This window comes from Phoenix dactylifera, chromosome 17 (assembly GCF_009389715.1).
Source record: "Phoenix dactylifera cultivar Barhee BC4 chromosome 17, palm_55x_up_171113_PBpolish2nd_filt_p, whole genome shotgun sequence".
NCBI lineage: Eukaryota > Viridiplantae > Streptophyta > Magnoliopsida > Arecales > Arecaceae > Phoenix > Phoenix dactylifera.
The window spans coordinates 7,716,697-7,730,575 of record NC_052408.1 but is presented as its reverse complement, the minus strand read 5'-3'; the positions used below and the strand labels follow the sequence as shown (position 1 = coordinate 7,730,575).

The 13,879-nt window shown below is 39.0% G+C and overlaps 1 protein-coding gene across 1 annotated transcript; it reads left to right on the top strand.

Moving 5' to 3' along the window:
- Window positions 1-4,044: 4,044 nt before the first annotated feature.
- LOC103720688 (protein NRT1/ PTR FAMILY 6.3-like) lies at window positions 4,045-12,056 on the top strand. Its single transcript, XM_008810519.3, has 4 exons — window positions 4,045-4,281; window positions 4,369-4,586; window positions 4,675-5,267; window positions 10,999-12,056. Exons 1-4 carry the CDS (start codon window positions 4,161-4,163, stop codon window positions 11,879-11,881), a joined length of 1,815 nt encoding a protein of 604 aa, XP_008808741.2. The 5' UTR covers window positions 4,045-4,160; the 3' UTR covers window positions 11,882-12,056.
- The last annotated feature ends 1,823 nt before the right edge of the window (window positions 12,057-13,879 follow it).

Sequence of the window (13,879 nt, the reverse complement as noted above, 5' to 3'; positions counted from 1 at the left end):
ATCCTGTTTATAATTCCAGTACGGGTTGCCACATACCCAATACTCTTAGAAAGAAATACAGAATATTTTGAGGGAAAGAAAGAAATAAAGAATGGGAGAAAAAGGATTGGAATCAATGCAACAAAAAGGGCAACATGATAATGCGCAACAAAAAAAAATGCGACAAAGTTATAAAGAACTTGTTCAACCTACCATATTACATGATATAAATCTTTTTGATGGTTCTTCGGTATGAAATGATGTTATAAATTCATGATTGATTAGGTTATCCAACAGTTTGAAAGAGTTGGCAATACAAATTATGGAATAATAGACCCTTTGCCTGCCTAGCATGTGAGAACTCAAGAGGGCATGCTTTTAGTCCCGCATCGATTATGCATTGAGAAGATCTTGGGTATTTATCTGTAACCAAGAAGCACAAATAATATCTTCTAGCTAGTTTTTTTTTTTTTAAATGAGGTCCTGAATAGTTACGAATAGTATCGGAACAGGCTAGGCACATGGCCCATATAAACTAGAAAACATTGTAGCATGAGTCCATTAGGGTTGGTTACAAGCTGATTGTAGTGTTGGAGATTGAATTTGATTTTTAAACTTTAGCCTAGCAAGGACGTCAATATTTCAATAGAAGGAGATCTTGAGTGACTAGCACAAGCCTACATATCAAAATGCCACTTTATTTCAATAAAAACCATGTAGCACTATGTACATTGGCACATCTAGGAACCTAAATTGCCCCTATTATTGTATGCCTTCTGCACTATAATAGAATTAGAATAGGAACACAAAGGAGAAATATATGACATTAGGAATTAGTCCTCTCAAAGAAAAAAAAAAAGAAGTATAGAAATAAATTAGAATGTAACATTAGATTAAAGAAATCATCCTCTCAAGGAAAATACATAGAAGAATATAGGATGTTGGGAATATTTATTTTAGACCAACGATGGAAAAAGAGTGGAGAAAGGAAGAAGAGGGTAGGAACATGCTGTATATTGTTCCTTGCCTAACTTCTAATCTATTAAAAGAGGCCAGGGGTCCACTTAGATTGATGCCCCTAACTGGTATTTGGCTGGTTTTCAAGCTCTTTTATATTGATTTATCAAAGTAGGTCCAATTGGTAGGTTAGGAACCATTTTAAAATAGTTACCTGACCCCTAAAAGACAAAACACATTTGATTTTAACAAGCATAATTTAAGAATTTAAGCTTCTTTTCTGAAAAGCTTAGGTTAGCATTCAATTAGTAATCTTGACCTCAATAGTTGTGTTAAAATATCAATTAACTAAAATTTTGACTGATTTATGAAATTATAACAATTTATAGAGTAAATACAACTTTGCATATTTAATTCTTTTACTGAATATTGGATTATATATTACATTACCCATTAGACTATTCTCAAAATATGGTTGCAATAAAAAGTTCTCTTAGATACTTTAACTTGCTTGGAAGAAAATTATTCACATAATCTCGCATGCTAATAAGGCACTGACGCTTCCGTTTTCAAGTTATTGATTTGCTTCTCTTTCTTACTCTTCTAAATTATAATGTTTTCTGTAACATAAATTAAAATTTACGGTCGTGCATCTATTGACGAAAAATATCATTTTAACATTAAAGAAAAACAGCAAGTCAAAATACACTTGTAGAAAACATTTCTCACATGTAATAATAATACTTATATATTTTTAATTTATGGTCGAAAATGGCATATACTTCCTTCTAAATTTCACTCCAAAAGACTTCTTTATGCACTCCTCAACAATCTCCGCGCTCTCATATTTGAGACAAATCCACCTACTTATCTTCAAGCAAGCCACCTTAGCAAGACACATAAATGAATGACACATATTGTCAAGCAGAATAAATTTGACATTCTTTATTATGCTTATAACTCATAAAAAGAGTTGCAAGGTTGAGTCTTAGTACCATGGACTAAACCATCCTTTTCTTCACTAATTAAAAGAAAACTACCATAAGGCATAGAAGTGAGGGCAGCATAAAGTCTTCATTGGGATTGGAGCAAGTCCCTTTGCCACCACGATGCCGCAAAGTTAGGTTGTAGCTGGCTGTTGAGAGTTATTGCTTTGCTGAAATCACTGATACCCTCCTCCCTGGGGAATGGGGATGAGGGTGAAAAATACCTCCAATCATTGGTGTGGAACTTGGCGAGGAGGCAGTCTACCAATGTGTGAATCCTTTTGATTCGGGAGTTCTTATCGGCTGCAACCCACCTCTCAATTGATGATCCCACGGGGACCAAATGGCCGGTCGAGCAGGCCCACCCTATCCCAGTCGCCAATTCACACCTGCTTTCTCGATTTCATACGGCAGATTGGGTCGGCACGAATCTCATCGATAACTCTAGTTGATATCTACCCGATAATGACTCCATCCAAACCAATTAGATCGGATCGAATCAATACAGATCAAGCTCAAAATTCATCAATTCAAGTTCGATCTATTTACTAAATAGGTCGATCTGTTTATTAATTAGGAACTCGATCCAAAATGCATAAACTGTTTATTAAATAGATCAAATCAGGTTAAACCGATAAAATAGGTTAAATAGATTTTAAACAGATTAAATAAATTTAAATAGATTAGATTAGGTTAAACAGGATGGAAGTGGATTTTGTAATTTTTATTAGACTAAATAGATTTTACACAGACCAAAATGGATCCAAAGTCTAAATTTTGATTCGATCTATTTAATAAATAGGTGATAAATTGTCCCTTCTAATCCAAACCTAATTCAAGGGGCGAATTGCGGTGAGAGAACGAAGCAGGGTTAGCCCATTCAAAGGGGATGATTTGATGGTCATTAAAAAGGAAGAGGTGATTTGAGGAGCTGAGCGAGTGTGATTGGACAGTGGATGCGTCCAAGATTACCGCGCACGGCTGAAGCACGTCACGTCTATGTAATTCTTGACCCGAAGCCAAGAAGGCTGTCTACATCAAATAACTCAATAATGATAATCTCACGAAATGCAAGGCCGATGAGTTGAGTTGGAAGCAGGAAACAATCTGTGTGTATGCTGTTCCATTGCACTCGGGTTTAAAACGACGAGTTCTTTTACAAATTACAAATAGGCTTTGTCGTCGTGCTGTCCTGTAATTGGAGCTTGCCTATTTCTGCTGTAGTTGATGCCAGTTACTTAAATGAGTCCAAAAGTACACACAGATTTGGTTCTCACTCGGTGCTCCAAAAGTAGACAGGCACGCGTCTCAAGCAAAATGTTCAATTCCTGACGTTTGCACCAAAACCAAATTAGTATATGAATATATTTTGGAAAACAAAAATTATTCATGCAATTATTTTTCTAAAAAAAATAACAACTATTGGTAGTACTTTGAGATCATTCGTTTCCATAAGAGAAGAAACTAATTTTTTTTTTTTTATCAACATTAGTAAAATTTCACCAAGTTTACCGACTAGCACTATTCTTGTATACAATTTATGTCAACCTTAGTCATATAAGTTGAATCCAATTGGTATAATTTTGTTTAGCTATCTTAGCTCAGCTTGTTGGCATCCCTCTTTATATGAAAGAGATCTAAATATCCATCATATGGTAGCAATCCTGCAGTCTATTATGTGAAGTCACAAATACGACCGCCACGGGCCACTTTACTTGATTGCCTCTCGATGAAGTTACGCCGCACTATGCCTTTGCTATATCTTAAGTGGGAACTCATCAAGAATCGAACTAATTTAAGTTCAGTGTATTGGCATCCTTCTCCACCTGAAAGAGATCTAAGATCCAATATTTTGGCTGCAGTGGCCGGTTCTACTATATGAACCCATGCATGTATGACCCACGGATGCCCTCCTTATTGCCACTGAATGAGCTAAATGCAGTACTAGTTATGTATCTATATCAAAAGGGGGAACTTATCCAAAACTGAATTTGACGGATGACACAAAAAAAAATAATAACTTCCATTAATTATGGATGCCCCACCACACTGATTGGCTACCCCCTAAGACCAAACTAACCCTGGCCTCTCCCTCTATAAAAGCCCTGCCGCCTCCCTGTGCACGGCCAAAGGAAAGCAAACCCCCCTCTTCCAGCCAGAAGCCTTCCCACCTCCCCCTCACCCAATAAAAAAAACAAATCCAATTACCTCTTTTACCAAAGCTAATAGAGGCTAGATATGGTCGGCCTGCCTGAAACCGGCGAACCCGGCAACATCCTATCCGATGCCTGGGATTACAAGGGCCGCCCGGCCGTCCGAGCCCAATCCGGCGGCTGGACCAGCGCCGCCATGATCTTAGGTACATGTACTTCGCCCTGTATCTCTACATCCTAATCCTAACTTGTACACACAAAATGAAATCCAAGGTTCGTTCGACTATTCTCAGTGGTGGAGCTGAATGAGAGGCTGACGACCCTGGGAATAGCAGTGAACCTGGTCACCTACTTGACCGGCACCATGCACCTAGGCAACGCCGCCGCCGCCAACACCGTCACCAACTTCATGGGCACCTCCTTCATGCTCTGCCTCCTCGGCGGCTTCGTCGCCGACACCTTCCTCGGCCGCTACCTCACCATCGCCATCTTCGCCGCCGTCCAAGCCTCTGTAAGCCACCAGCAACCCTCCCTCCCTCCCTCCCTCCATCCGTCCCATTCCTTGCTAACATCGAATATTGGATCGCTGAACAATAAAGGGCGTGACCATCCTGACGATCTCGACTGCGGTGCCGGGGCTGCGACCGCCGGCGTGCACCGATGTAGGATCAGGCAATTGCGTGAAGGCTTCCGCGGCGCAGCTCGGGGTGCTGTACCTGGCTCTGTACCTGACGGCGCTGGGAACCGGCGGGCTGAAATCGAGCGTGTCGGGCTTCGGCTCGGACCAGTTCGACGAGACGGACCGGGGGGAGAAGCACCAGATGATGAAGTTCTTCAACTGGTTCTTCTTCTTCATCAGCCTCGGGTCGCTGCTGGCGGTGACGGTGCTGGTGTACATCCAGGACAACCTGGGCCGGCGGTGGGGGTACGGGCTGTGCGCGGCGGCCATCGTGGCGGGGCTGCTGGTGTTCCTATCGGGGACGAGGCGGTATCGGTTCAAGAAGCTGGTGGGGAGTCCCCTGACGCAGATAGCGGCGGTGGTGGCGGCGGCGTGGAAGAAGAGGGCCCTCGAATTGCCGTTGGATCCTTCGATGCTGCATGATATCGATGGCAGCTCCGGCCAACGGGAGAAGAATCTGTCCAAGAAGAGCCATGGAGAAAAGCAGAGGCTGCCGCACTCCAAACAGTTCCGGTAAATTCCCACTCTTATTTCATCTCTCTCCCTCCCTCCCTAACGTTTAGTAACCAAACAGAAGGAATTGACATGACAATTGGTCACTTGACACGTTACTAGTTGAAGCGTGTGAACCTAGGTACCATACAAAACATCAAGTTGTCCAAGGGATAGGGAGCAGCCCGTGAACATATTAATGTCTTGCCCAAGTTTTCTTGTGCCAATTATATATTACCTTTGTCATAGCTGAAACTTAATTAATGACATTAAGAAAAAAAGATAATATGAATCTGCATTTAGATATATTGGATGCACTGGTTGTTTCCATAGCCTCATCTTCTCAAGGGGAATTGTATATATTATCGAAGATTATATATACGATTCCCCTATAGTTCCAAAAGTTTGTCAAAGTAGGCTCGTAGCATTATTTGTAAGCAAATATGCTATGGAAAATTTATATATGGACATCCAATTTTCCATCAGCTATACCATTCTTATACATAAGAGTAGCGTCTTGTGATAGTCGTGCACAAAATGTAGTCAATGATAGCTCTGGCTCAATATAAAAATTCTTTGGACAATATTTGCCCTTCGTTCACTTCCTCATCTATAGCGTAAGGTGCATATTTGAGAACGTCTAAATTGTTGACGATTGTCACATACTTCAAGTAAAAGCCATCGGCATACCAGCGAATAACAACTTCTTCTTGCATTGGAAAGAAACAATTTTGACATCAGCTAAATTTAAATTTATTAGTGAAATCGATGTCCTCTTAGCTTAAAAGATTAAAAGGTTGACAATTTTGTTTAACACTGTCATGACCACACAAAAGTTTAGAAATATCCGATCACCATATATAATTTCCATCTAACCAACAACATAGGAAATCTTTCATTCTTGACCTGGATATCAAAGGTGCGAAACCTATTTGAACATCTATATTTTTTTGAATTCTGGGTAGATTTGAGCTGTATTTGGACTGAGGCAGGACAATGATTGGAAGGCTTTTATGACACCTCCTATTTGGCTGCACAGGCTACAAGCTGGTGTGCTTGTCTGGTGGCTAGCTCGGGACACAACCCATGTGGTATAATAGGGTTATGTAGCTCGCTCCATCTCATCTTTTGTACTTCTTGTGGCATTAAAAGACCTAAGAGACTTTGCATGGGCTTGGCCAAAGATAATAGTGACAAAAGTGTTGCACCGAATATAGGCTAAGTCTAAGGAGGAAAATCTTCCAACGCACACTGCCAGTATCAAGCACCTGAACTAGACGTACTCCAAGAATCCAGCCTTGAGGATTCTAAACTTCTTCCCAGTGCATACACACTAAATCGTGTTGAAATTTTGACTAATTATATTAAAGATATGGCTTAGTAATAGGAAGCCTAACTCAAAGAGGTATAAAAAATCTAGAGCGAGAGCTACATCGGTTATGAGAGCTACTGATAGGGTGCGATGCCATGAAAATCTAAGTTTCGAGTTGAAGAGGTTGGCTGGCGAGAGTGATCAGCGCTCGGATGAAACTAAGTAACCATATATATATATATATATATATATATATATATATATATATATATATATATATATATATAGGAACCATGGCAACAAGTAACGGCTCTAATGAGGCATTACACATAAAAGCTGGTGTTTTATTTTTTTATTAAATTATTATTAGTTGTATAACCATTGCTATTACTTCTTTCAGTGGCACAAAATAACTTAGAAATTTGACATTTGAAATTTTTATAATGAAAAGACTTTTATGTGCAAAGCAGACCATATATATATATATATATATATATATATATATGTTAATAACATGATAGGAGATGAGAACCCTTACTAACATTTATAGGAGAAGGACGTATGAAATGGAGTCCAAGAGAAGACATATAGAATGAAGCATTCTATCTCTTGCCCGTTAGAACTAAATCACCCTGTCATAAGATTCCAAATACGGCCTTCTTTACTTTATTCCCCCCATGAATAGGACAAATAGATGCATCACGAGGCCATTAAAAACGCCTGTGAGACTTCTTTCTGAGGTCTCTCTGCCCAACGGTGGATTCGTTGAAGCGAGTCATTAGGATGGAAAGTAATGCCGGCAAAATTGAATTGCGTGAGGACAAGATAGAATAAAAGCTTGGGCAGAGAGCTATCTTGCTGCGCGCCCACCAGCCTCTTTCTCGCTCTCTCTACATTACTCTCTTTCAACTCACGCACCTAACCAAATTATACTCTCTTAGATAAATTTCTTAATGCATAGCCAATAATAAAAAAATAAAAAGTGGTCAATCATCAAATCTGGAAGCTAAAGCTCCCAAAGGTAGCATGTTCTGTGATTCTTTTTTTTATAATTTCCCACTTCTCCTTGGTTTCCTGGTTTTGTCTCTTTGTCGTAGTCATTTACCAAAATAGACAATTTTAATTAGTTAAAATTCTAAATCGTTATAAGATTAAAATTGCCTTATGACATTATAAGATTCACACAGCATCTATTTCATGGTTTATGACATATCTTTCTTATAGATTCTCTTTTTAGGATTTTCTTTAAGATTAATTCTCATATCTCCTGCCTCTCAAATTATGTTTTTATATTATTATTTAAGTCCTTTCTCATATTGCAGCTGTGGGCATCAGTAGGGCAATACTGTATACAATTGCATCGTACTTTTCTTTCATTATGTGGCATAATATATATATATATATATATATATATATATATATATATATATATATATATATATATATATATATCCACAAATTTTATCTAATAATGTGTTGAAGTCGGTAATATATTGTTGATTCTTCCCTAAGAGGTTAAGATTTTAGACTGGAATACTAAAATGGTATCAGAGAAAGCCATCCTTAGCTATCCATTACGCCTAGTTCTCTCTCCTTGCTTTCTGTGGGTTTACCTTCTTCAAGTTCCATCCTTTAGGTGATCTTAATTACATATGGGAACCTTGGATGATCTTAATTACAAATGGGCCCATCCTCCTACTATCTTAATCTTTTAGAGTCTAGTGGTTAGTTAACATAGTACCAACTTTACTCGTTAATTATCTCGAGTCTTTTTGCTCATTTTTCAGGTGAGTTGTTTTTAACTCATTCTGAGTCATTCTTGACTCGTTCATGCCTTTAGTGCATGGCCTGCTCCAAGTCACACACAACAGTTCAGATCCCTATTCAAACCAATTCTACTCTCTCTTTTTTTGAGTATTTTCTTTGCTTGATTTGTTTCCGGCTGAGTTATTTTTGACTTGTTCTTATCTTGAAGATGCCTGACTCATTTTTACTTTTAGTGCATGCTCCAATAAATCTAACTGGGTGTTGGGTTGTGAAGGCCTAGCATTCATTTTGACTTGCCGGTTCAGCTTTTGAGATGGATTGTTAACATTTATAACCTATTCTGAAACCTATAATTTTTTGTGTCTTTTCTTCCCCAGATTCATCTCCAATTGAGTTGTTCTTGTTCTTATCTTGAGTCATTCCCGACTCGTTCATACCTTCACAAGCGTCATCCAGGCAAGGTTGTACTTGAAGAAAGGTGTCAAGGACTGATATACGTTATTGACCCTTTTCTAATAGCTTGAGCTTTTGGGCTAGATTGCTAACATTTGCAACCTATTTTAAAACCTATAATCCTATGTTTAGTTCTCAGGAAAGAAAAAGAATCGGAATATGAATAAAGGTGGGGAGTTAGACTCATTCTTGTCACAACCTATAACCTCATCTAAAAAGATTAGCTAGAAAGTATTGTTTGAATTTTTTGGCCCTATATAAATATTTAAGATCTTCCCAGTGTATAGCCGATGTGCGACTACACACACACCGGCATGGATCCTCATATACTTCTCCTGTTTAAGCCCTAGCATTTTTGCCAAGCTAAGGATCCCATTCAAATTTAATTACAAGCAGTAAATCGGTCTATGGTCAGTCCCAATGGGCCTATGCTACAATGTCCTCTAGTCCACATAGGCTATGGGTCAGATCCGCTTTAATACTATTTATTACAATCAAAGATCTCACCCAAGAAAACTATCCGAACGATATTATTTAAATTTTTTAGCATGTGTATAAGTGTCTAAGATCTACTCAGTGTATAGCGAATGTGAAATTAAATATATGTCCACATAGATTCTCACAATTATTATCTCAAGTCATTCTTGAATTGTTCATGCCATCACGTGTGAATTGTCCGATCCAGGTCGTATGCGAGGGGGCTGTTAAGGCTTAATATTTATTCTGACCCGTTCTCTAAAATCTTCGGCTTTGGGCTAGATTGCGAACAACCGCAACCCTTTTGACCCCCTTTGAAACCTATAATGCTCCCATTGGTTCCTAGGAAAGAAAAGTATTAGAATGGAATGAAAACAAAAGGTAGAAAATCAGATTCATGATTCTGATTCCATTGTTTGGATTTGAAACGAAAGAATACATTAAAAAGGAATAGCAGTTGAATTGCAATATCTAGTTTAACCAGTTATGTATAAATATAATAAATGTTATGTTAATTTAGTATTTATTTTTTAAAATTTAATATCAATCATAATTATTTATATTGTATCCTGGTTTTTATGCATATTTTTAAATTTTATTTAATATTTTAATTTTATTATTATTATTTTATATTTTAGTTAATTTTTAATATTTATCTGATATATTTTATCTATTTAATTAATAGTATCTAGCAATTTATATTTATGTTTTATTTTTCTTTAGTAAGCATCGAACAATGCCCATATGCTAGCATATAACATATAATAAACCTTTGAGTAAGAGTTGATAATGCATGCTACTCGGTATTTTTACTATTTTTTAATAAAATCTTTTTTCAATTATATATTTATTAAATTATTTTTATTTTATAACATAGTCATTGTTAATTAATTCCTATCAAAATATATTATGTAATTATCTTATATCATAAATATTGTTAATTAGCTTATTGTCAAAAGAATATCATTCATTCATATTTTCATAAAAATGATGGTTCCTTCCCTGTATTTGTACAATTGTCATTCCTTCACATGAAATAATACTGATTTCGAAAGAAATATGATTCCATCCTTAATTATCATATCAAATATTGAAATGGGTCAAAGTTGAAATCCCCGTTCCCTTCCAGCACTCATTCCCATGAATCCCATATAGTGCAACTCAAGACCTTTCTATAGGACAGGCTTGCAACATAACTAATGTGGTATTATCTTTTTATTAACATGGCACGAGTTGCATAACATTTTTAACATGAGACTAGCTAATATCGTGCCAGTGAAAATGAAATTTCAACATCTTTTGCCACATTCAATCTCTCTCATAAAGTAGCCTATCAGATTAACAGGTGTATATTTTAGTCCTACATTGATTATTCGCTGAATAAAACTTAAGTACTTGTACAAAACCAAAGAATCCAAATAATAACTTCCAGCTAGTCTTTTTGGGTTTGATCTTAGATTGTTACACTGATCCTACAATTTATGATGTCAAAATGCCAACATATATTCAGAGATATTCACTAATACTTTAGAGATTTGTTGCTAGCTCTACCACAATCAAGGATTAGATATACCAATGTAAAAAGGGAAAAAGTGGTGTTTATTTATTTCCTCCAAAGCAATTGGCATAATGACATTAGCTAAAAAGGCTACGCCTGCTCCAATTTGATGGCATGCATGTAAGCTTATCGATCAAAATTGCAACGAATTGGCTTTTCATGTGATTCTATTCGCTTTGTTGCAGTTTCCTGGATCATGCTGCGATCGTCGTCAACCAGTCCACCGAACAGAGCAAATGGCGTTTATCAACCCTAACAGACGTGGAGGAGGTGAAAATTGTGATCCGAATGCTCCCCATCTGGGCCACCACCATCATGTTCTGGACCGTCTACGCCCAAATGACCACCTTCTCGGTGTCCCAGGCCACCACGATGGACCGCCGCATTGGACCATCCTTCCAAATTCCGCCGGGCTCCCTCACCGTCTTCTTCGTCGGCTCCATCCTCCTCACCGTCCCCGTCTACGACCGCATCATCGTCCCCATCTCCCGCCGCTTCAACGGCAATCCCCATGGCCTCACTCCGCTCCAACGCATCGGCGTGGGCCTCGTCCTCTCCATTCTAGCCATGGCGGCCGCCGCCCTCGTCGAGATCAAGCGCCTCAACGTGGCCCGGTCGAACCCGGTCACCATGCAAAAGGGAGCTACTGTTCCATTGAGCGTCTTCTGGCTGGTCCCTCAGTTCTTCTTGGTTGGGTCGGGGGAGGCTTTCACCTACATTGGCCAGTTGGACTTCTTCCTAAGGGAGTGTCCTAAGGGAATGAAGACCATGAGCACAGGGCTGTTCCTGAGCACCCTGTCATTAGGGTTTTTCGTCAGCTCGGCATTGGTGACCATCGTGCATAAGGTGACAGGGGAGAGCGGCCATGGAGCATGGCTCGCAGACAACCTGAACCGCGGGAAGCTCTACAACTTCTACTGGCTCTTGGCAGTGCTGTGCCTGGTGAACTTGGGGGTCTACTTGGTGGCGGCGAGGTGGTACGTTTACAAGGACGGCCGGGCAGCGGCGGAGGATGAAAGCATGGCCGGTGTGGAGTTGACGGAGGCAGAAGCATGCTGCCAAGCATAAACCTACTGCACTTAGCAGCATATAGTTTGGTCTTCTTGTGTTTCTGACAGCCGTCAATAACCTCTTGTTGGGAAAAAAAGAAAAAGAAAACACTTCTCCATCTTGCTAATTAATGTATAATCAAATATTGTGCAAATGGTTGGTTTTATGCACGGTCACAGGGTCAGCACTTCAAGGATATTTTTTAAGCTTAGAAGTTTTAACATTTGAACCTTGGCATCAATTAAAAACATGAACAAGAAAAATCAGTAGTAATAACAAAATTTAAGAGGGGCAATAATGACAAGTAATGGCGAATGATATCTTTCCCTACATACAAATGTAGAATACGCTCCAGGTAAATCACTAACAAAAACAAAGAATAACTAGCAGAGATTTTTATGACTGCTATAAAACGAAATTTCTTCCCTACCAGAGATTTTTACCTTAGAAAGATGTAATGCACGTGAGAAACTAGCATGCACGTGACCTCGGCACAGAAGTGGAAAGGTTGCCGGGGATCCAGCCTAAACGTTATTAAAACCAAATTCAAATTCCTAGGAGACGTCTTTCCGAGAGGAAAAGGTTGCATCTCTTGGAACGGTTATAAGACTTGTATCCTAAGAAGGAAGACCTTAGCTATACGATTTGGACGTAACACTTTATAAAGTTTGTGAACTCGTGTAGTTTCATTTTTCAGGACCGAAAAATTAGACTGAACCCGATGCCTCCTAGAAAGTCCGTCCCTGAAAAAGAGTGCTGATCTGAGTAAACACAATCCACTTCACATCATTACTTCGAAAGAGGTAGTGAAAGATGTCGAATATCGAGTATCCGTGTTTACCCTTGTGGCTCGAGTTAATGGTGTGGAGTCCAGCTTTAGGCACCCTGCCACTATAGACCTGATCCCCATGTTTCGTCAGCATAGAGTGTCTGAGTCTGTACAGTCATTTGCATCGTATCTACAGATCAGCAAACGCATTCACCCTAATAACTTAAAATCTAAATCTCTTGCTGATTCGCACAGACGTTACCACGAGCTAAGTGTAGGAGATTATGTCATTGTATGAATTAGGCTTGAACGACTTTCTTCGGAAACGTTCAAGAAATTGCAAGCTCATAGTGCGAGACTGTTCAAAGTTCTAAAAAAAATTAGTTCGAATATAAATACTGTGGATCTTCCTGATGACTATGGGGTTAGTGCAAATATTAAAGATTTAGTCTCTTACAAAAAGACAACAATTATTTCTTCTGACCCCTTTGTTGATCACCCTGACCCGTTACCTGATGTTGAACCGTCACCTCCAAAATTTCATTCACGCAGAGAACAAATAGAACATATATTAAATGAGCAGGTTATATCAACCAGAAACGGTGAACACCAATGTTACCTTATTCGATGGAAACGTCAACCAAAGCCTGACGTGACATGTATTTCGCGAGCCAAGTTGCAGCGTCTTGACCCTCACCTTTTGCAGCAGTACGACAACCGGCTAGACCTGCACTCGACGTGGTCGAGTTTTTTCCACCTGGGAGGAGTTGATGGGGATACCAGAGTCGTTCTTTCATATAATGGAGCCATCACAGCCATTTACTCATGCCGCACCAGAGTTCAACATCAGGACCCTCAGATTGGGTCCATTTGAATCTGAGTCACTTTTATTTTATTGCAATATTTGCTTTTGTTTTAGTCAAGTCAATTTGGTCGGTTGTTTTGTTATTAATCAAGATAATTGAGTCATGTAATTGAGTCAAATGATTGGACCGATTTTCGTATGTAATCAAAAAGGGTCCAAGTTTGGTTAGTTGTTATTTGATTGACTTGGTCAACTCATGATGTAAGGCGTATACAAGGGCCACCCCACTCATGAATTAGAGAAGTTGAATGATTAAATAAAAAATCCTAGCCTTTTTTATGCTTCTGTTTCTTCCTCCTCTTCTCTTCTTCCTTCGTCTCTATAACCTCTTCTTCCTACGTCTCTATAACCTTTTCTTCCTCATCCTTCCCTTCTTCCTCCT